We start from the raw sequence: 22,946 nt of genomic DNA, 5'->3' as shown, positions 1-22,946 counted from the left end.
GGTTGCAGTGAGCCAAGATCACGCCATTGCACTCCAGCCTGGGCCACAAGAGGGAAACTCTGTCTCAAAAAACCTGTCTCTACAAAAACTACAAAAATCAAAAATTAGCTGAGTATGGTGGTGTGTGCCTATAGTCCCAGCTAGTTGCAAGGCTGAGGTGGGAGGATTGCTTGAGCCCAGAAGATTGAGGCTGCAGTGAGCCACGATCACACCACTGCACTCCAGCCTGGGCAATAGAGCAAGACCTTGTCTCAAAAACAAAACACAAAAATACCATGGATGAAAGAACCAGGACAGGGCAGGAGGTGGGTCATCTCCTCCAGGAGGCCTCTCCTGACCCCTCCGCCAGGAAGAGCTGACCCCTTCCTCCCCAGGTCCCATCCTGAATGTCTGTCCAGCATCTGCGTCATTTAGGGGACTCTGTGCTTTCCTGTTTCTAAGAATCTTCATTTACTAACCTGGGGCCCTGGAGCTGACCCACCATGGAGGATTCACCTCCAAGTCCCCCTGAAGCTCAGTGCTCGATACCCAAGGTGTGTGGATGTTGAAGAATGAGTTCTGTGTCTCTCTGTGACCCAAACAGAGTCATTTCAGGAAGATCTCAGTGAGGGGAAAACATCTTGTAGAGTTTACTCCACTCATTGCAAATTCCACCTTCCTTAGTCTGTTTCCCTCACTCTGCCCCCAACTCCCACCTTTCCTCAAACTCCTCCCATCAGCACTACTTTTGGGCATATGTGTTCTAATCCCAGTGGGTGTCCCAATTGAATGACAGAGGAGGAAGGGAGACTGGGAAGTGGACTAGGGCCCAGTGCGGCCAGGAGGGTGCTTCTGGGGACCAAGGGTCAGTGAGCTCACCAGGAAGCATGAAGGGATGGGGCTGACACCACCCTAGGGTGGCCAGATTTAGAAAAAAAGAAATTCAACATGCTCAGTTAAATTTTAATTTCAGGCCAGGTGCGGTGGCTCACACCTGTAATCCCAGCACTTTGGGAGGCCAAGGCAGGTGGATCATTTGAGGTCAGGAGTTCAAAACTAGCCTGGCCAATGTGGTGAAACCCCATCTCTACTAAAGATACAAAAATTAGCTCGGTGTGGTGGCACACACCTGTAATCCCAGACTCAGGAGGCTGAGGCAGGAGAATCGCTTGAGCCTGGGAGGCGGAGGTTGCAGTGAGCAGAGATCATGCCACTGCACTGCAGCCTGGGTGACAGAGCGAGATTCTGCCTCAAAATAAATAAACGAATAAATAATTTGAATTTCAAATAAACAAATTTGCTTTTTGGTATAAGTATATCCCATGCAGCATTTGGGACATACTTATACTTAAAAAAAAATTATCTTTTCTGTGAAAGCTTTAACCAGGCATCCTGCATTTTATCTGACAAGACCAGCCCCCTCCAGTAACTGTCCCTTCCCCTGTACCCACCACCTACACCACCAGTGGCCCAGACAAGGGTATAGCTCACTGTGGATTTTTCACTTCTCCTTTTTCGATGACCCAGGGCCCAGAGGGAGAGCCCCTACACCACTACCCCACCACCCCACCCCCAGTCAGGCCCCCAGGATAGACACAAGCCTGCTCTCTCCTCCTACACAGGGAGCTCTGGAAGGACCAGCTCAACAAGCCCAAGGCCAGGCTGGGCCCCCAGGAGACCCAGAGGACAACTGGGCAAGGTGGGCTGGAGAGTGCGGAGGAAGGGAAAGGAGTTGTGACCTCAGCATCTGAAGCTCATTTTTCACGCATCAGGCCCCAGGGCTCAGCTTCCGCCCTTGGCTTCCCCTTCTGCCAAGAGCCCTGAGCCACTCACAGCACGACCAGAGAATAGGCCTGACTCAGGCAGGTCCCGTGCCTCCTATGCCGAGATGCTACTGCCGCTGCTGCTGTGCTCGCTGCTGGGCGGTGAGTGGGCCGAGGACCAGAAAGGACCTGGGGCGGAGCTAGGGCTGGGGTTTCAGGTTGAGCCTCTGTCTCCCCACAGGGTCCCAGGCTACAGATGGGAGCTTCTGGATACAAGTGGAGCAGTTGGTGACGGTGCAGGAGGGCCTGTGTGTCTCTGTGCCCTGCTCTTTCAACTACCCCTCAAGGGGCTGGACAGAGTCTACCCCAGCTTATGGCTACTGGTTCAAAGCAGGGACTGAGACTGAGACAAGCAAGGATGCTCCAGTGGCGACAAACGACCAGAATCGAGAGGTGGAAATGAGCACCCAGGGCCGATTCCAGCTCACTGGGGATCCCGGCAAGAAGAGCTGCTCCTTGGTGATCAGAGACGCACAGATGTGGGATGAGGCACGGTACTTCTTTCGGGTGGAGAGAGGAACATATGTGAGATATAATTTCATGAACAATGGGTTCCTTCTAAAAGTAACAGGTATGGAATGGGATGGGAACCGCTGCCTCTCACACTGGAGAGGGACCCTGGGGACAGGCTATGGGCTGAGCAGAGAGGGCTCTCAGGGACCCCTGCAGCATTAGAACCCCCCCACCCCCGTCTCTGTCCCAGCCCTGACTCAGAAGCCTGATGTCTACATCCCTGAGACTCTGGAGCCCGGGCAGCCAGTGACGGTCATCTGTGTGTTTAACTGGGCCTCTGAGGAATGTCCAGCCCCTTCTTTCTCCTGGACGGGGACTGCCCTCTCCTCCCAAGGAACCAAACCAACGACCGCCCACTTCTCAGTGCTCAGCTTCACGCCCAGCCCCCAGGACCACGACACCGACCTCACCTGCCACGTGGACTTCTCCAGAAAGGGTGTGAGCGCACAGAGGACCGTCCGACTCCGCGTGGCCTGTGAGTGTGGCCTGGGATGGTGGGGCGTGCAGACAGACCCGGTGGGTGCGGGGAAGGGTGGGGAGACAGGGGAGGGGGAGGAGCCCAGCGGGGCAGTGGAGCGGCTCCCAGCTCAGAAGCGTCCAGGGAGAGGATGCCGTGGGGTCCCAGGACACTGATGTAGCCCTGGGAGAGGGATGGGAATGGCATCTGGTCCACACGAGTGAGCCATGGCACTGGTTGGCCACTTGTCTTCCCAGGATAGTCTGACTTTCTTTTCCCTGGGGGAATTTTTCCGGTTGTGGGAACAAACCATCCGTCCCTGTAGGCAGCTCACAATCTTGTTACAGACGCCCCCAGAGACCTCGTTATCAGCATTTTCCGTGACAACACGTCAGGTACTGAGGGCCGTCGGGCTGGGGCTGGGCCAGTCGTCTTTAGATGAAAAGGCTTCAGGGGATGAGGGGATGTGCTCCTCCCTGTACCCCTTCTCTCTTTCTCCCTCCCTCTCTCTCTTGTTTTTTTCCTCCCACTCCAGCCCTGGAGCTCCAGCACCAGGGAAATGTCCCATACCTGGAAGCCCAGAAAGGCCAGTTCCTGCGGCTCCTCTGTGCTGCTGACAGCCAGCCCCCCGCCACGCTGAGCTGGGTCCTGCAGGACAGAGTCCTCTCCTTGTCCCACCCCTGGGGCCCCAGAACCCTGGGGCTGGAGCTGCCCGGGGTGAAGGCCGGGGATTCAGGGCGCTATACCTGCCGAGCGGAGAACAGGCTTGGCTCCCAGCAGCGAGCCCTGGACCTCTCTGTGCAGTGTGAGTGCGCCCAGCAGGGGCCTGGGGTCCATCGGGAGGGCAGAACAGGTGGGGATGCAGGGGCTGGGCTCAGGGTCCCAGAGCTGAGGGGATCTGGAGCCCCAGGCCTCGGGGACTGACCTTACCTGGGTAGACCCTCATGCAGTTTGTGTCTGGGACTCAGTGGGTGATTCTGCACTGCCCTTCTATCCCACCCACTTCCCCCACCTCAGTCTCCAGGACACTTCCCTTTACCCAGAGGGAAGCCCCTGGCCCGTCTAGAGCCGGTCCCCTCTCTCCATTTCAGATCCTCCAGAGAACCTGAGAGTGATGGTTTCCCAAGCAAACAGGACAGGTAGGAAAGGGGACAGAGGAGCCAGGGCCTCTCGGTGCCGAACTGGGGCCCAGGAATCTGGAGGGTCCCGGAGCCCTGAGCTGCACATGGATTCTGCCCCTTCCTTCCCTAGTCCTGGAAAACCTCGGGAACGGCACGTCCCTCCCGGTCCTGGAGGGCCAAAGCCTGCGCCTGGTCTGTGTCACCCACAGCAGCCCCCCAGCCAGGCTGAGCTGGACCCAGGGGGGACAGACCGTGGGCTCCTCCCAGCCCTCAGACCCCGGGGTCCTGGAGCTGCCTCGGGTTCAAGTGGAGCAAGAAGGAGAGTTCACCTGCCACGCTCAGCACCCACTGGGCTCCCAGCACGTCTCTCTCAGCCTCTCCGTGCACTGTGAGTGGGGAAAGGGGGGCACCTGGGTCCCAGGAAGGGGCCCCTGCTGAGTCCTGTCCTCCGTCCCACAGACCCCCCACAGCTGCTGGGCCCCTCCTGCTCCTGGGAGGCTGAGGGTCTGCACTGCAGCTGCTCCTCCCAAGCCAGCCCGGCCCCCTCTCTGCGTTGGTGGCTTGGGGAGGAGCTGCTGGAGGGGAACAGCAGCCAGGACTCCTTTGAGGTCACCTCCAGCTCAGTCAGGCCCTGGACCAACAGCTCCCTGAGCCTCCATGGAGGGCTCAGCTCTGGCCTCGGGCTCAGCTGTGAGGCCTGGAACGTCCATGGGGCCCAGAGTGGATCCATCCTGCAGCTTCCAGGTTAGGGGGGCCTCCTGAATGCCGAGGTTCTTGGAGGAGAAGCTAAGTGGGGCAAAGAGTAGGTCCTGTGGTTGAAGCAGGAGCTCGGAGGGACACAGGAGACCCGTGGCATCTGTATGTTGACAGGAAAACACAATGGGAAGTCCTAACACCTGGGCCGGGGTGTGGCAAGGCTTCCTAAAAGTAAACAGAGGGGTTGCAGATACAATGTCCGCAATGGGAACTGGAAGCCTGAATGCTGAGTGACGAGTGGGCTTCGTGAGCCCTGCATGGGTGGGAAATGCCCACCTGACCCTCTCCGTGTGCAGATAAGAAGGGACTCATCTCAACGGCATTCTCCAACGGAACGTTTCTGGGAATCGGCATCACGGCTCTTCTTTTCCTCTGCCTCACCCTGATCATGTAGGTTAAGAGGAGGAGTAGCGGGGTCTGGGGCCTGGACCCGGGAAGAGGGGAGGTGTTGCAGGCCGAAAGAGTGAGGGTCATGATCATCTCAGTATACCACTGGAAGCTATACAAGTAAACAGCAAACTGTTCTCATAAATGCAGAATGTTGGCAAACCGACAAACTGCGTCTGCTTCCCAGAAGGAATACTGAGGGTCGTCACACCCCAAGCAAAGTGTTTCTTGTAATTAGGCACGTCTGAAGCTTGTTAGTAATAATATGAACCTGTGATCAATTAAACAGCTGACCAATCGTTACCTCCCTGCTCCCTGCCCTTTCTACCCAATAAATCCGAAGGGCTGTAGAGGCTCAGATGGCTGCCCTTGCTCACTAGAAGCGGGGAGCCCTCTTCTTCTTCCCCTGACCCTTTCCTTTAAAATCGTTTCTTTTGTCTTGAGTTTACATTTCTACATTTGTCCTCCTTCTTTCAGTCTCATAATGACGGTCCCAAGTAGTAGTAGTAGTAATAGTAACTGTCGTAGTGACGGTCTCAAGTAGTAAACGTGGCAGTCTGTCACAGGGAGGTGCAACGGTGTACAAACAGATGTGTTCGTTTCCTCAGCATGAAGATTCTACCAAAGAGACAGACTCAGGCAGAGACCCCAAGGCCCAGGTTCTCCCGGCACAGCACGATCCTGGATTACATCAATGTGGTCCCGAAGGCCGGCCCCCTGGTGAGTGTCTGGGCCATGCTTCCGCTCTTTCTCTTCTCTAAAGCTGACACCCCACTTTCAGACTTCTGCACCCCTTATCTTACAGACATCAAGGTGTGAAAAGTGCCAGCGATAGTACTGAATTCAAATCCTGGCTGGCACTTACTAGCTATGAGACCTCAGCCATGTCACTCAGTCCCTCTGAGCCTTCATTTCTTCCTCTGTCTCCTTTGAGAGTTGGTTTGAGGATTAGAATACATGCACTTTCTCAATAGGTAGCCATTATTCCATTATTACTGCCACCATTGATGTTACTAATCACACTTAACTGCTTAACAATTATACGTATCATCAGGAGGCTGTACCTCATAGGGATTCAGCACAGGGGGTCTGAAATCAGCCTGCATGGGTTCAAATCCTGCTGTCATCACTGTGTGATGAAACAAGTATCTTCACTTCTCTGTGCCTCAATTTCTTTAGCTGTAACATGGAGATAATACTAGCGGCCACCTCTTAGGATGATGCTGGGTGTTAAATATATTGTACTTGTATAATAAAATATTCAAAATATCACCTGGCCCCTGGGTAATACTCTGTAAATTCTGGAAATTATTAAGAGATAACATCTTATGCTGATGACTGCAAAATTTTTATCTCCCGGCTCCTTCCGTGAACTGCAGACTGTCTATGCAACATGTCCATGTGGGTGTCTGATCAGCACTTCAAACTTAGCCTGTCCAAAACCAATGTGAGATAATTCCCCATTCTGAGCAACATAGTGAGACCTCTCCTCTACAAAACAAATTAAAAATTAGCCGGGTGTGGTAGTGCATGCCTATTGTCCCAGCTACTTGGGAGGCTGAGGTGGGAGGATCTCTTGAACCTGGAAGTTGGAGGCTACAGTGAGTCGTGATTATGCCGTGCACTCTAGTCTGGTTGACAGAGTGAGACCCTGTCTCAAGAAGAAAAAGGACAGGCATGCTGGCTCACACCTGTAATCCCAGCACTTTGGGAGGCTGAGGTGGGTCGATTGCTTGAGCCCAGGAATTTGAGATCCTGGGCAACATGGTGAAACCCCATCTCTACTAAAAATACAAAAAATTAGCTGGGCGTGGTGGTGGGCACCTGTAATCCCAGCTACTCAGGAGGCTGAGGCAGGAGAATCGCTTGAACCCGGGAGGCGGAGGTTGCAATGAGATCACGCCACTGCACTCCAGCCTGGGCAACAAGAGTGAAACTTCATTTAAAAAAAAAACAACAACAACAACAACAAAAAAAAAACTAATTCCACCATTTATGCTCCATCTCTATCCCCATGTTAGCAAATAACACCACATTTTCCCAGCCAAGTCCAAAGCTTTAGAATCATGTTTCACTCCTCTCTTCTTATCACCCCACAACCAATCCATCAGCAAATTCCTTTCAAAATACAACCAAGCCAGTTCTCCCTACTCTTCCCTCACTCCCACAGGCCATGCACCAACACCTCTCTCCCGAGCACCACAGGCCCCTTCTGCATGCCTTCTCTGCTTCCATTCTCACCCCCTCCAGTCTGTCTCTCTGCTTCCGTTCTCACCCCCTCCAGTCTGTCTCTCTGCTTCCGTTCTCACCCCCTCCAGTCTGTCTCTCTGCTTCCATTCTCACCCCCTCCAGTCTCTCTGCTTCCGTTCTCACCCCCTCCAGTCTGTCTCTCTGCTTCCGTTCTCACCCCCTCCAGTCTGTCTCTCTGCTTCCATTCTCACCCCCTCCAGTCTGTCTCTCTGCTTCCGTTCTCACCCCCTCCAGTCTCTCTGCTTCCGTTCTCACCCCCTCCAGTCTGTCTCTCTGCTTCCGTTCTCACCCCCTCCAGTCTGTCTCTCTGCTTCCGTTCTCACCCCCTCCAGTCTGTCTCTCTGCTTCCGTTCTCACCCCCTCCAGTCTGTTTCTCTGCTTCCGTTCTCACCCCCTCCAGTCTGTCTCTCTGCTTCCGTTCTCACCCTCTCCAGTCTGTCTCTCCGTGCATGCATGCTATCCTTTATTTTATTTTTTTATTTTTATTTTATTTTTTGAGATGGGACTTCACTGTTGTTGTCCAGGCTGGAGTGCAGTGACAAGATCTTGGCTCACTGCAACCTCCGCCTCCTGGTTCAAGCGATTCACCTGCCTCAGCCTCCCGAGTAGCTGGGATTACAGGCAAGCACCACCACGCCCCCCTAATTTTTGTATTTTTAGTAGAGATGGGGTTTCACCATGTTGGTCAGGCTGATCTCCAACTCCTGACTTCAGATGATCCACCCACCTCAGCCTCCCAAAGTGCTGGGATTATAGGTGTGAGACACCTCGACCGGCTATCAGTTTTTTTTTTTTTTGAAACAGAGTTTCTCTCTGTTGTCCAGGCTGGAGTGCAGTGGCACAATCTCAGCTCACTACAACCTCCACCTGTGAGGTTCAAGTGATTTTTTTCCTGCCTCAGCCTCCTGAGTAGCTGGGGCCACAGGCATGTGTCACCACGCCTGGCTAATTTTTGTATTTGTGGTAGAGACAGGGTTTTGCTATGTTGGCCAGGCTGGTCTTGAACTTCCCTGGATGCCCTATTAAACAGTCATCTCACCCTTCCTTTCGCTGACTTCTAGAAGGTGCTCAAATTTCTTGATGGCATTTGTCACTTACCAGTCATTGTACTTTTGCTAGTTATCGTCTGTTCCTCCTTCCAAGATGGAATGCAAGCTCAGCAAGGCAAGGGCAGGGACTTAGTTTCACTCTGTGCTGTAAATCAGTGCCCGACGCGTGGTAAGTGCTCAAATATTTGCTGAATGAATGAATGAAGGATGGTCGTTCTTCCCTCAGGCTCAGAATCGGAATCAGAAAGCCACACCAAGCAGTCCTTCTCGGACCCCTCTTCCACCAGGTGCTCCCTCCCCAGAATCAAAGAAGAAACAGAAAAAGCAGCATCAGTTGCCCAGTTTCCCAGAACCCAAATCATCCACTCAAGCCCCAGAATCCCAGGAAAGCCAAGAGGAGCTCCATTATGCCACGCTCAACTTCCCAGGCGTCAGACCCAGGCCCGAGGCCTGGATGCCCAAGGGCACCCAGGCGGATTACGCAGAAGTCAAGTTCCAATGAAGGTCTCTTAGGTTTTAGGACTGGGACCTCAGCTAGGAAGAAAGGTAGAGTAAGAAAGAGGTTGAAGATAACAGAGTGCAAAGTTTCTCTCTCTCTCTCTCTCTCTCTCTCTCTCTCTCTCTCTCTCTCTCTCTGTCTCTCAAAAAACATCTGGCCAGGCACGGTGGCTCACACCTGTAATCCCAGCACTTTGGGAGTCCAAGACAGGCTGCTCGCCTGAGGTCGGGAGTTTGAGACCAGCCTGGCCAACTTGGTGAAACCCCGTCTCTACTAAAAATAACAAAAATTAGCTGGGCATGGTGGCAGGCGCCTGTAGTCCTACTTACTTGGGAAGTTGAGGCAGGAGAATCGCTTGAACCTTGGAGGCAGAGGTTGCAGTGAGCCAAGATCACGCCATTGCACTCCAGCCTGGGCAACAGAGCGAGACTCCATCTCAACAACAACAACAAAGAAATCCTCCAAATGGGCTGGGTGCAGTGGCTCATGCCTGTAATCCCAGTACTTTGGGAGGCTGAGGTAGGTGGATTGCTTGAGCCCAGGAGTTCGAGACCAGCCTGGGCAACATGGTGAACCCCGTCTCTACAAAAACGAAACACAGCTGGGCTTGGTGATGTGTGCCTGTAGTTCCAGCTGTCAGAGGCATTTGACCCAGAGTAACTCCATCTGGAATAGGAGCTGAATAAAATGAGGCTGAGACTCACTGGGCTGCATTCCCAGACAGTGAAGGCATTCTAAGTCACAGGATGAGACAGGAGGTCGGTACAAGATACAGGTCATGAAGACCTTGCTGATAAACAGATTGCAGTAAAGAAGCCAACTAAGTCCCACCAAAACCAAGTTGGCCACGAGAGTGACCTCTGGTTGTCCTCACTGCTACACTTCTGACAGTGCCATGCCAGTTCACAAATGCCATGGCAACATCAGGAAGTTACCCCGATACGTCCTAAAACAGGGAGGAATGAATAATCCACCCCTTGCTTAGCAAATAATCAAGAAATAACCATAAAAGTGGGCAACCAGCAGCTCTAGGAGCTACTCTTGTCTGTGGAGTAGCCATTCTTTTGTTCCTTTACTTTCTTAATAAACTTGCTTTCACTTTACCGCCTTGCCCTGAATTATTTCTTGTGTGAGATCCAAGAACCTTCTCTTGGGGGTCTGGATCAGGACCCCTTTCTTGTAACACAGCTACTCGGGAGGCAGATGCAGGAGGGTCACTTGAACCCAGGAAGCCGAGGCTGCAGTGAGCCAAGATCACGCCACTGCACTCCATCCTGAGCAACAGAGTGAGACCCTGTCTCAAAAAAAAAAAAAATCCTCCATGGATAGGCCATCTCATCCCAGACCTGGGCATTCGGAACAGCCTGACAAATCTGTCCTGAGTAGCCTTCTCTGAATATGGTGTTCTGAGAAGGTAGGCAAAGATTTGCCTCTGACACACCCCAGCTCCAGTCCAGAGGACTGCTCAGTCTCACGGGTTCTCAGAGGTGGGAGGGCTTTTAAAGACGACTAGATACAGCCGGGCGCAGTGGCTCACGCCTGTAATCCCAGCACTTTGGGAGGCTGAGGTGGATGGATCGCTTGAGGCCAGGAGTTTGAGACCAGCCTGGCCAACATGGTGAAACCCCGTCTCCGCTAAAAACACAAAAATTAGCCGGGCGTGGTGGTGCGCAACTGTAGTCCCAGCTACTCCAGAGCCTGAGGCAGGAGACTCGCTTGAACCCAGGAGGCAGAGGTTGCAGTGAGCCGAGATTGTACCACTGCACTCCAGCCTGGGCAACAGAGCGAGACTCTGTTTTGTTTTGTTTTTTTAAAAAAAACATGACTAGATAGGCTCCTAAGTCACCTCCAGCCTGCTGCCTATTTTCATACCACCTGCAAGCTAGAAATGTTTTTACATCTTAAATGGTTCGGGGGAAAGTCCGAAGAAGACTCTTCCATGCCCCTGGGAAGATGAAAATTCAGATTTCAGTGTGGCACCCAGCCGTGCTCATTCCTTTACACATTGCACTTATTTTCATGCACAGTTGAGTCGCTGGCCTGCAAAGCCTAAAGTATTTACCATCTGATCCTTTACAGAAGTCGGCTAGATCTTAATCTACATAAACTCATTTGTTTTCACAGAAGAGGAAGCGGGCGCAGAGGTTCATAAAGAGCTCAAGAGTAGCCGTGGCAAAAATGACTAGGTCTGTGACAAGAGGAAGGTTTTCAGGGTGAGGATTGGAAGGGCAGGAGACTGCATGTGGATGGGGTGCTAATGCGCTCTCAGATCCACCAATCTAAATAAGCGCAAACATATGCGGGGATGGAGGCGTGAACGCTTTGGAAATGGAATGAAGAACAACAAACTTACAACATGCTAAAAATCACGCGGTGGCTCACACCAGTAATCCCACTACTTTGGGAGGCCGAGGTGGGCGGATCACCTGAGGTCAGGAGTTCAAGACCAGCCTGGCCAACATGGTGAAACCCCGTCTCACCTAAAAAATACAAAAATTAGCCAGATGTGGTGACGGGCACCTGTAATCCCAGCTCCTCGGGAGGCTGAAGCAGGAGAATTGCTTGAACCTGGGAGGTGGAGGTTGCAGTAGCCGAGATCGCCCCATGCACTCCAGCCTGGGTGATAGAGTGAGACTGCATCTCAAAAAATAATAATAAAAAAAAAATTTTTTTTTTTTTTTTTTTTTTGAGACGGAGTCTCACGCTGTTGCCCAGGCTGGAGTGCAGTGGCGCGATCTCAGCTCACTGCAAGCTCCGCCTCCCGGGTTCCCGCCATTCTCCTGCCTCAGCCTCCTGAGTAGCTGGGACTACAGGCGCCCGCCACCGTGCCCGGCTAATTTTTTTGTATTTTTAGTAGAGACGGGGTTTCACTGTGGTCTCGATCTCCTGACCTTGTGATCCGCCCGCCTCGGCCTCCCAAAGTGCTGGGATTACAGGCTTGAGCCACCGCGCCCGGCCATAATAATAAAAAAATTTAAAAAAAAGAAGAAGAAATAGAGCAAAGGTGAGCACTTTGCTGGCCATCTCCTCTGCCGACCTCTGCTCCTCCATAGCCACCCAAGAGGTCTGTCTTCAGTAGTTATTGCATAGTTGGTGACATGGCAAGGTGGCCCTCTCTGGTGTGGTTTCCTGGCTGTGCTAAACCCTCCAGATGTGGAAAAAAATAAAAAATAAACAACTGAGGTGGATATGGTGGCTCATGCCTGTAATCCAGCACACTGCGAGGCCAAGGCAGGCAGATCACTTGAGCTCCGGAGTTCGAGACCAGTCTGGGCAACAGAGCGAGAGCCTGTCTCTACTAAAAATACAAAAATTAGCCGGGCGTGGTGGTGGTGGGTGCCTGTAATCCTCAGCTATTCAGGATTCTGAGGCAAGAGAATCACGTGAATCCGGGAGGCGGAGGCTGCGGTGAGCTGAGATCACGTCACTGCACTCTAGCCTGGGTGACAGAGCAAGACTATGTCTCAAAAACAAAACAAACAAACAAACGAAAAACCTGAATTCGCTGCAAGGACCAAAGTTGGCCACCAGACATCAGTATACCCAGGATAATAGGACTACAGACTCATGGAGTAGGATGGGATCACCCAATGCAGCCACCTCATTTTACAGAAGGATTTCAAAGAGGAACAAGGTCTTGCATGTCACACAGCTGAACTGCAGAGCTGAGATTCAAACTCAGGCCCAGGATGGATGAGCACTGCTGGTTACACAGTCTCCTTTAACTAAGCTTAGAGTGGGACGGATGCTGCTGAGGAAGGAGACCACTACTATTCCTGCTGCCCTCTTCCCCCCACCTTGCCTAGTTCACAAGACAGGAGGAGACAGAAAGCAAAAAGCCAGAAAGAAACAAAAGTAAGATAAATAGCCAGACAACCTTGGCACCACCACCTGGCCCTAGGAGTTAAAAAAGGTAATAATAATAACATCAACCCCTGACCTAAACTACTTGTGTTATCTGTAAATTCCAGACACTGTAAGAAAAAAGCATTGTAAAACTTTTTGTTCTGTTAGCTGATGCATGTAGCCCCCAGTCACGTTTCCCACGCTTGCTCAATTTATCACAACCCTTTCACGTGGACCCCTTAAAGTTGTAAGCCTTTAAAAAGGCCAAGAATTTCTTTTTCAGGGAGCTTGGCTCTTAAGATGTGAGTCTGGGCCGGGCGCGGTGGCTCAAGCCTGTAATCCCAGCACTTTGGGAGGCCGAGACGGGTGGATCACGAGGTCAGGAGATCGAGACCATCCTGGCTAACACAGTGAAACCCCGTCTCTACTAAAAAATACAAAAAAACTAGCCAGGCGAGGTGGCGGGCGCCTGTAGTCCCAGCTACTCCGGAGGCTGAGGCAGGAGAATGGCCTGAACCCGGGAGGCGGAGCTTGCAGTGAGCTGAGATCCGGCCACTGCACTCCAGCAAGGGGGACAGAGTGAGACTCCGTCTCAAAAAAAAAAAAAAAAAAAAAAAAAAAAAAAAAAGATGTGAGTCTGCCGATGCTCCCGGCCAAATACAAAACCTCTTCCTTCTTTAATCCAGTGTCTGAGGAGTTTTGTCTGCGGCTCGTCCTGCTACACTGCAAGGGCTTGAGAAAAAGGGAACTCCCTACAAGCTGCCCAAAGATTAAGCCTCTGCTTCCTTCCTTCTACCACCAAATTCTGCCATGAGAGCAACTCTTGAAGATCTGTTTGACCTGGGAAATTACAAGATTGCATTGCTAAGGCACCAGGTTTGACCAGGAGTCAGTAACTTTGAAATGTGTGTGTTAAGGTCCTGACTTCTGCAATAGTGACTTGGGACTAGGAGGGAGGGCACTGTTATCCAGTACTCTTGGGGAAAGGCAATGTTGTGCAAAGAAAAACAACAACAGAAAGAAAGAGAGAAAGAGAAGAAAGGAAGAGAGGAAAGAGAGAAAGGAAAGAAAGGAAAGAAAGAAAGAGAGAAAGAAAGAGAAAGAAAGAAAGAAGAAAGAAAGAAGAAAGAAAGAAAGAAAGAAAGAAAGAAAGAAAGAAAGAAAGAAAGAAAGAAAGAAAGAAAGAAAGAAAGAAAGAAAGAAAGAAAGAAAGAAAGAGAGAGAGAGAAACCCACCAGGCTTGGAGTCAGAAAACCCAAGGGGAACTTTCTGTATTGCCAAATATTCTTTTTAACCAGTTAATTGGGACATTAACTCCAGGAAGTATGAATATAAAATTGTTCTATTTTTTCTGATCACTGATTCAATCATGCTCTTTTTTTGTTTGTTTGTTTTTTGAGACAAGAGTCTTGCTCTGTCGCCCAGGCTGGAGTGCAGTGGTGCGATCTTGGCTCACTGCAAACTCTGCCTCCTGGGTTCAAGCGATTCCCATGCCTCAGCCTTCCAAGTAGCTGGGACTACAGGTATGCGCACTACCACACCCAGCTAATTTTTGTATTTTTCCTATTAAAGATGGGGTTTCGCTATGTTCATGAGGCTGGTCTCCAGCTCCTAACTGCAACTGATTCGCTCACCTCAGCCTCCCAAAGTGCTGGGATTACAGGTGTGAGTCACCGTGCCCAGCCTTCTCTGTTTCTTGATATGAGAGTTGGGTCCCCTGCTTCTCCCATACCTTCTCCAATTCCACCATTGGCAGACACCCATGCAGCCTGTTACTGCTTTCTTGGGTGACATATCACCTAGATTGCGGAAGCCCAGCTACCCTCCCTCATGTCCATCCACCCTCTGCTATAGACAAAATGTATGTGTCCTTCCAAAATCTAGGTTGAAGTCCTAACCCCCAATGTAATGATATTTGAAGTCAAGACTTTTGGAAGGTGATTAGGTCATGAGGGTGGAGCCCCCATGAATGGGATTAGTGCCCCTAATAAAACACCCCAGAGAACTGTCCCTCCTACCACGTGAGGACACAACCAGAAGGCACTATCTGTAAACCAGGAAGTGAGTCCCCATCAGACACTGAGTCTGCTGACACCTTGATCTTGGACTTCCCAGCCTCTAGAACTATGAGAAAAAAATTTTCATTGTTTACAACCCACCCAGCCTATAGTATTTTTGTTATAGTAGCTAGAAAGGACTCAGAAACTCACACATCCTAACCATGCTGGGCTGGGGAGTACAGGCTATACTGCCCTAAGCCCCTCATTGCCTCCAGCTTTTCCTCTCTAATGCTCCTCTTCCCTGCACAGGGAGATGCAGGGCACAGCAAGAAGTTGGCTGCCCACACAGACACCCAATGGGGAGATAGCATGTTGATTCCTCCCATTCTATCAGGAAACCCAAGTCTTTTCTCGACACTTTATTGGAGCAACCCCTCCTACCCAGAGCCCTGGTAGACGTGAAGAGTTCAGGGAAAGAGAGGATGATGAAGCATCTCACCAAAGACTTCTCACCTGTCCAACAGCCAGCTGGCAGCTTTGTTTTCTTGGGGAAACTAGGCAGAGAGAAGCTTTCTGACTGCATTATTGGCTGCCCTCTTTAAACCATTTAAGAGGCAACAGAAAAAGTCCTATTCAGGGCAGGGCAGGGCACAGTGGCTCACGCCTGTAATCCCAGGACTTTGGGAGGCCAAGGTGGGTGGATCGCTTGAGGTCAGGAGTTTGAGACCAGCCTGGCTACATGGCAAAACCCCCCCTGTATTAAAATTACAAAAATTAGCTGGGTGTGGTGACAGGTGCCTGTAATCCCAGCTACTTGGGAGGCTGAGGCAGGAGAATTGCTTGAACCTGGGAGGTGGGTGTTGCAGTGAGCCAAGATCACACCACCTGGACAACAGAGTGAGACTCCATCTCAAAAAAAAAAAGAAAAAGAAAAAAGAAAAGAAAGAGAAAAAAGAAAGGAAGGAAGGAAGGAAACAAAATGTCCTATTCAACACCTGCTAATGAGGAGGACTTTGGTGTCATTTATACAGAAAATGTCGTCTTTATTAAATAAGTCATACCCCCACCCTTAAATTTTAGCAGCAAAATGGCTTGCAAAGAGTTTCTGCCATGGTTTGAATGCTTGTGTCCCTCCAAAATTCATGTTGCAACTTAATCCCCAATGCAATAATATGAAGAGACAGGGCCTTTAGGAGGTGATTTTGTCATGAGGACTCCTCCCTCATGAATGGGATTAAAGACTATAAAAGAGGCTTCACGCAGTGTTGGCCCTTTATTGCCCTCCCACCTTCCATAACAGAGGCACACCTTGGAAGCAGAGATCAGGCCTTCACCAGATACTGAACCTGCTGGTGCCTTGATCTTGGACTTCAGCCTCCAGAACCATGAGAAATACTTTTTTTATTATTTAAATATTACCCAGTTTGTGGTAGTCTGTTATAGCCACACAAACGAACTACGACAGCCTGTAACATGAAGATGGCACCACTCCTGCCCCACTCTCACTAGACCTCTTCATGAAAGCACTGGCAATGCTCACAATGGATTTTGGAACAGGCAGAGATGAACTCTCCCAAGTGGTAATTCCCCCACCTTTATCAACAGCCTCCAGCTCTAGAGAGCACCACATTTTATTTTGTCTTGATTTTTTCTTTTCTTTTTTTTTAAGATGGAATCTCACTCTGTTTTCCAGGCTGGAGTGTACTGGCATAATCTCAGCTCACTGCAACCTCCGCCTCCCAGGTTCAAGAGATTCTCCTGCCTCAGCCTCCAAAGTAGCTGGGATTACAGGCATGCACCACCACGCCTAATTTTTGTATTTTTTCTTAGCAGAGACAGGGTTTCACCATGTTGGCCAGGGTGGTCTCGAACTCCTGACCTCGTGATCCATCCACCTCAGCCTCCCAAAGTGGTGGGACTACAGGCATGAGCCACCGTGCCCGACCTTAAATTTTTTTGGTAGATATGGGGTCTTGCTTTGTTGCCTATGCTGATCCCAAATTCCTGGCCTCAAGCAGGCCTCCTGCCTCAGCTATCCAGGAGACTAGGATGACAGGAGTGAGCCACCACACCCAGCCTACATCTATTGTTCCCAGACATCTGTATGTGGACACCCTGCAAGCACCTCAACATGTCCAAAACACATGCATTATCCTCCCATGCTCTCCTAAATGCTCCCAGCCTGAAAGCCCTTCTTCCCCTTGTATGCTTGATCTTAGCTTATCATGCTACCATTGCCCAAACTCAAAATCTGAGAAACAACCCTGACTTGTCCCTCACTCTACGTATTGGCAACTCCTAGCCATTCTCCCTCCCAAATATCAGGTGGTGCTGCCTCCTCCACCCTCCCAGCTGCCACTGATCCTGATATTTCATCACTTGGACTGTGTACACATACGTATGTTAAAAGCATAGATGCCCATTTTCTGCCTCAGGGGAGCTGGGAGCCTTACATTTCTGGGAGCACTGCGTGGAGTTAATGTCAGCTGCTTTTGGCATGGCAGCTTTGTCTGGTCCGGCTGGGATCTCGTTGCTTAACCCACAGGAAGATGTCCAGTTTCAAAAGGAGGTGGTGCAGGTTTGCAAGTGCATAATCCAGCAAAAAAAAACAAGAACAACTTACTCCTGGAGTAGTCTACATGTGCCACCTACCTAACCTACTTAACGAAACCGAGATCTTTTCATATGTCTCCCAGTTTGGCACTGTGACACGGTTCAGACTGTCCAGAATTAAAACAACTGGAAATAATAAAGGCTATGTGCATTTGTGGAGTTTGAGTCTGAGGATGTTGCCAAGATAGTTGCTGAAACAATGAACAACTACCTGTTTGGTGAAAGACTCATGGAGTGTCATTTTATGTCACCTGAAAAAGTACATAAAGAACTCTTTAAAGACTGGAATATTCCATTTAAGCAGCCATCAAATCCATCAGTGAAATGGTATAATCAGAATCGGACACTAACACAAAAGCTACAGATGGAGGAGTGATTTAAAAAGAAAGAAAAATTACTCAGGAAGAAATTAGCTGGCTGGGCACGGTGGCTCATGCCTTAATCCCAGCATTTTGGGAGGCTGAGGCTGGTGGATCACCTGAGGTCAGGTGTTGGGGAAAAGCTGAGTGTTGGGAAAAAAGCTGAGGCAGGGCTTGCATGTCTGACATAATGTAAAAGAGTCTTGGAACATGTCCGGGATCCAGGGTCTAAAACCCCTCGTGACCTTTGGAACACCAAGCTCTGCGCTAAAGGGTGGAAGGCTGCCCTGCTGCACCATAATCTAAGCCCAGGGCATAAAACCCCTTGTGGCTTGGATGGAATCCAGGGCTCAGGGCATAAAACCCCTCGTGGCCTCTGGAACGTGTCTAGACTTGCTGGCTCCTTGCTTCTAGCATTCCTAGGCTCATAGATCAATTGTATCTTAAACTAGAAGAACATGTTTCCCATTATCTTAAGTAGCAGAACATGTTCCATATGCTTCAAAGAAAATGTTAAACCATCACAGCTGTAAATCATGTGCTTGATGCACCACTTTCTTTCAACCCCCACATCCTCACCACCTGCTTCTTTGTTTGATCATCAATAAACAGTGCTGGCTTCCAGAGCTCGGGGCCTTTGCAGCCTCCACACTAGCATTGGCCCCCTGGACCCACCTTATGCACTCTTAACTTGTCTTTTCTCATTCCTTTGACTCTGCTGGACTTTGTAGCCCCCATGGCCTGGCGCTGGGTCCGATCACCCCAACATTCCTGGCACCCAACGTGGGGCAACGAAAACCCCAGTGAAGGAACGCTAGAGCATGTGAAAGTGGAGGAGGTATTATCAGAGGACACCGAGGACGACTGAAAGAAGCTCGGTGGGAAAGCTGAGCACGCGGAAGAACCAGGGTAACAATCAGACAAAGTGAAAGCAAGTATTCTACTTATTTGAATTTCTTAAAGCATTTACTACGAAGAGGAGCAGTGAAAGTTAGTACTCAAAAATTTGTTATCACTCTTTAGTAGAGTAAAGTAGTTTTGCCCATGGTTTCCAGAACAAGGGACTATGGAGTTGGATGAATGGAAGAGAATTCGCAGAGATTTTAAAAAGGCGTATAAAGAGGGAGCAAAAATTCCAGTTTCCGTTTGGTCAATGTGGGCGCTAATAAAGGCAGCTCTTGAGCCATTTCAAACAGATGATGAGGCAGATTCAGATGAGGAAGAGGAGAACGAGTGTAAAAAACTAACTTCAGATTCTGAATGCAAGGAGCAAAAATGAGAAGAGGTTAAAGAAGGCGAAACTGAAAAAGGTATATTTTACTAGCCTGTTGGCTCCACCTGCTGAATTAAGTGAATGGCCACCTCCTCCCTTTCCCCTTAATGGGTGAGAAAGTGAATTAGCTGTAAAACTTACTGCTCCTGTACTTGCAACGTTAAAACCTGGAGCAATTGCTGGTGCTATACAAAATTCTATTCAAAAAGCTAGAGCAAGCAGGGTGCAGTGGCTCACGCCTGTAATCACAGCACTTTGGGAAGCCAAGGCAGGCAGACCACGAGCTCAGGAGATCAACACCATCCTGGCTAACATGGTGAAACCCCGTCTCTACTAAAAATACAAAAAAATTAGCCGGGCATGGTGGTGTGCACCTGTAGTCCAGCTGAGGCAGGGAGTACACAGCTGAGGACTATACACTATATTGGGAGGCTGAGGCAGGAGAATTGCTTGAACCTGGGAAGTGGAGGTTGCAGTGAGCCAGGATTGCACCACTGCACTCCAGCCTGGGTGACAGAGCGAGACTCTGTCAAAAAAAAGAAAAGAAAAAAAGCTAGAGCTGAGGGAGACCTTGAAGCATGGCAATTTCCAGTTACTATAATACAGCAAGGAGGACAGAATATAACTAATTGGGTCACTTTTCCTTTTAAGTTACTGAAGGAATTTAAGTAAGCCATTAGTCAATATGGTCTGAACTTTCCTTTTGTGCAAACTTTGTTACAAAATGTGGCTCTTGATAATAGGTTAATACCATATAATTGGGATACTTCAACAAAATCTGTTCTCACTCCGTCTCAGTATTTACAGTTTAAAACCTGGTGGGCTGATGAAGCGCAAACTCAGGCAAGGGAAAACACACAAATGCAGCCACCTGTGCCTGTTTCCTTTGAACAGTTAATGAGAGTTGGCCCTAATTGGGGTAGATTAGAAAATCAAGCAGTAATGGAGGATGTTGCCATTGTTCAACTGCAATCTGTGCACTTACGGGCATGGGAAAGGATAAATATTACAGGGGAAAAACATCCTTCTTTCAGATCTGTCCAACAAGGACCTAAAGAACCATATATTGTTTTTATTACTCGGCTCCAAGAGGCTGTGTATAAAGCCATAACTGATAAAACACCTCAGGATGTTGTAACACAGCTTCCTGCATATGATAATGCTGATGCAGAATGTCAAACTGCTATCAGACCTATGAGACGGAAGGCTCATTTGGCTGACTATATTGGGGCTTGCAACGGTAGTGGAGGTAACTTGCATAGGGCTACTCTTTCAGCTCACGCTATGGCTGGATTGAAAGTAGGAAGGCCCCATTTCTCAGGCTCTGGCTTTAATTATGGGCAATCTGAATACACAAAAAAGGAACGTAGAAAAGGAAAATAAAAAGGCTGGGCAAGATATATGGTGGAGGGATGCACATACAAAGAGCCGGGGAAAAGGAAAGATAATTATATGGGGAAGAGGATTTGCTTGTGTCTCTCCAGGTGACAATCAGGTACCTGTGTGGTGCCCATCAAACAGCCGAAGACCTATCAAGAGCCACAGCATCTAGTGGACCCACTTGTACAATGCAAATTGAAGGCTTGAGGATTGCCTTCTTGCTCTACTGTTGCACGAGAAGGATAAGCCTCGATTTGATTTTTCTATGCCTTCCGTTAGAAGGGGCCTGTTTCTCATTATCAGTGGAAAGTTTTACACCATGATAATTAACCAAAGAGGCAGAAGCTGAGTTACAGCTTGTAGAACAAATGCTTCAGCAATGGCATGCCTCCCAGCTATAGCCACAAAAGTTTTTGCGTCTGTTTCGCTAGATTTACTAACGTGGGTTTGAGGGTATGCTTGTGTTTTTTGCAGGAGACAAACAAATGTGTGGATGCCCTCAAGATGTGTACGACCATGGAATGGGAGACTGGAGGGACCAATGGATCCCAGCCAAATACCTGGTTCCCCCAGTATGAGCCATGAGCCAGTTTAAATCTGAATGTGAAGATGGAACGAGGACCAACCGGAGTCAGGCTGACATCAACCCCCATAACACGGGGACAGATCAAGAAAACCACACAGGAAGCTGAGAAACTGCTGGAGCACCAGGTTTTACCTTTTGCTGGGATTCAGAGGTACAACAGATGCTTAACGGACCAATGCTTTCTGACTGAGCTCCTCTCTACCTGAATACAAGACACCTTAATAGTTAGGCAGGAATATCGTCGCCCCTATTCAGCATGAAGAAGTTGCGGAAGACGGACCTTCATCCTTCTGCAACCCTTAGGATTAAGGATCCTCCTGTAAATGCGAAAGGGGAAATACGTAAGAAGCATTCAAACCAGAGTGACTCCATTTTGAATACGGGCCAATGCATCCTAATGAGGAAGGGATGAAAAAAATGAATATATTTATAAGATATAAATATCCCCCATATGCCTGGGACCTGTTGTTGGATGCTTACAGATTGACACACAAGCCTGGTTGGCAGTAGTCCCCGGAAAAAATAAATCACAGGCTGCTTTGCATATGATTTGGGGGCATAGTTTAATATACATCTATTCCAGTCCTAAAACTCTGAAGTTCCATCCGAATAAGCTCGAATGGGAGCAAAACAAAGTTACATTTGAAGGTGTGGATGCTCGAACTTGGGAAGATTGTATAGTAAGACTGAGGTGCTTCAAAGTAACTCCTGTGGAATCATCATTGATTAGTCCCCTAACGGGATCTTTAAGGAAAATTGCACCGGAAAGCCTTCCTGTAGAACAAATGTAGTAAACCAGTGGAATTGCTGGCAAAGGAATCATACAAAGTATGTTCGCACGGAAGCTAATGCCCCTATCATGTGGAGTCCTGCTGGCATTGTTGCCCGTAGCCCAAAAATGATATCTCCTGCCATAGGACAGGAACATTCTGAATTATGGAAATTAGTTATGGCTCAAAGTTCAATCAAAAGTTGGGAGGGTAAATATAAAAGGTATAGAGGGGAGGGAGGTAAAAATAAATATGCTCTCTCTTTTCTTTCCAACAGGACCCTTTGGATTCAAAGTTGTGTTCAGCCACCTTTTATGCTAGCAATAGGAAATGTTACCAACTTTTAATAAAAATCAGACTATCCTGATAATTAAAGCCAGAGAAGGAGTTTGGATCCCTATATCTCTAAATAGAACATGGGAGGCATCATCCTCCATTCATATTGTAACTAAGATCCTTAAAAAACTCTTATCCCAAAGATTTATAGTTGCTCTTATATTTGCTATAACTGGCCTCATTGCTGTTACTACTACCGCTACAGTAGCTAGTGTGGCTTTACATTCATCTGTGCAAACTGCTGAATTTATCAATAAGTGGCAAAAGAATTCCACAAAATTATGGAACTCCCAAGCTCAAATAGATAAAAAAATAGTTAACCAAATTAATGATCTCCGTCAGACAGTGATTTGGATGGGAGATCATATTATGAGTTTAGAAAGTAGAATTCAAATGCAATGTGACTGGAATACATCTGACTTTTGTATTACTCCTCATAGTTACAATGAGACAGAACATCCATGGGAAAAAGTTAAACGCCATCTAGAGGGTAGAGAGGAAAATCTTACCCCCAATATTATAAAACTAAAAGAGCAGGTTTTTGAAGCCTCTCAGGCTCACTTAGCCCTGCTCCTTGGAACTGATATTTTGAACAAGACAGTGGATGGGTTGTCTGCAATCAATCCTCTCAAATGGATTAAGGCCATTGAAAGCTCTACATTTGCAAATTCTGTTCTAATAATTAGGTGCTTGTGCTGTCTCCTTTACTCTGCAGATGCAGAAGCCACCTCTGGAGAGAAAGCCGCCATCAAGAACAAGCAATGATAGCTGTGGCGATTTTACAAAAAAGAAAAGGCGGGCATGTTGGGGAAAAGCTGAGTGTTGGGGAAAAAGTTGAGGCAGGGTTTGCTAGTCTGACATAATATAAAAAGAGTCTTGGAACATGTCCACAGTTCAGGGTCTAAAACCACTCATGGCCTTTGGAACACCAAGCTCTGTGCTAAAGGGT

At 49.0% G+C, this 22,946-nt stretch overlaps 1 protein-coding gene and 1 pseudogene across 4 annotated transcripts; both read left to right on the top strand.

Annotated features, from left to right (window-relative positions):
• Positions 1 to 1,781: 1,781 nt before the first annotated feature.
• On the top strand, positions 1,782 to 9,937 carry LOC105497108 (sialic acid binding Ig like lectin 10). 4 transcript variants are annotated; one of them, XM_071087612.1, is made up of 11 exons: positions 1,782 to 1,904; positions 1,984 to 2,373; positions 2,680 to 2,790; positions 3,120 to 3,167; positions 3,308 to 3,577; positions 3,864 to 3,911; positions 4,024 to 4,281; positions 4,353 to 4,637; positions 4,946 to 5,039; positions 5,645 to 5,756; positions 8,562 to 9,937. In XM_071087612.1, exons 1-11 carry the CDS (start codon positions 1,868 to 1,870, stop codon positions 8,835 to 8,837), a joined length of 1,929 nt encoding a protein of 642 aa, XP_070943713.1. In that variant the 5' UTR covers positions 1,782 to 1,867; the 3' UTR covers positions 8,838 to 9,937. The 4 variants fall into 4 exon arrangements, with proteins under 4 accessions (XP_070943713.1, XP_070943712.1, XP_011766162.2 ...); XM_071087611.1 differs by having other exon boundaries at positions 2,506 to 2,790; XM_011767860.2 differs by lacking the exon at positions 4,353 to 4,637.
• Positions 9,938 to 16,805: 6,868 nt separating this feature from the next.
• Positions 16,806 to 19,049, top strand: LOC105497333 (MKI67 FHA domain-interacting nucleolar phosphoprotein pseudogene; annotated as a pseudogene).
• The last annotated feature ends 3,897 nt before the right edge of the window (positions 19,050 to 22,946 follow it).

The sequence above is a fragment of the Macaca nemestrina genome, chromosome 20 (assembly GCF_043159975.1).
Source record: "Macaca nemestrina isolate mMacNem1 chromosome 20, mMacNem.hap1, whole genome shotgun sequence".
NCBI classification, from domain to species: domain Eukaryota; kingdom Metazoa; phylum Chordata; class Mammalia; order Primates; family Cercopithecidae; genus Macaca; species Macaca nemestrina.
This window is presented reverse-complemented; position numbering and strand designations above follow the sequence as displayed.

Coding starts and splice junctions, on each gene's coding strand:
- LOC105497108 (XM_071087611.1), top strand. CDS start 1,868: ATGCTACTGCCGCTGCTGCTGTGCTCGCTGCTGGGCG. Junction 3,912..4,023: donor TTCCCAAGCAAACAGGACAG/GTAGGAAAGGGG, acceptor TTCCTTCCCTAG/TCCTGGAAAACCTCGGGAAC. Junction 4,282..4,352: donor TCTCAGCCTCTCCGTGCACT/GTGAGTGGGGAA, acceptor TCCGTCCCACAG/ACCCCCCACAGCTGCTGGGC.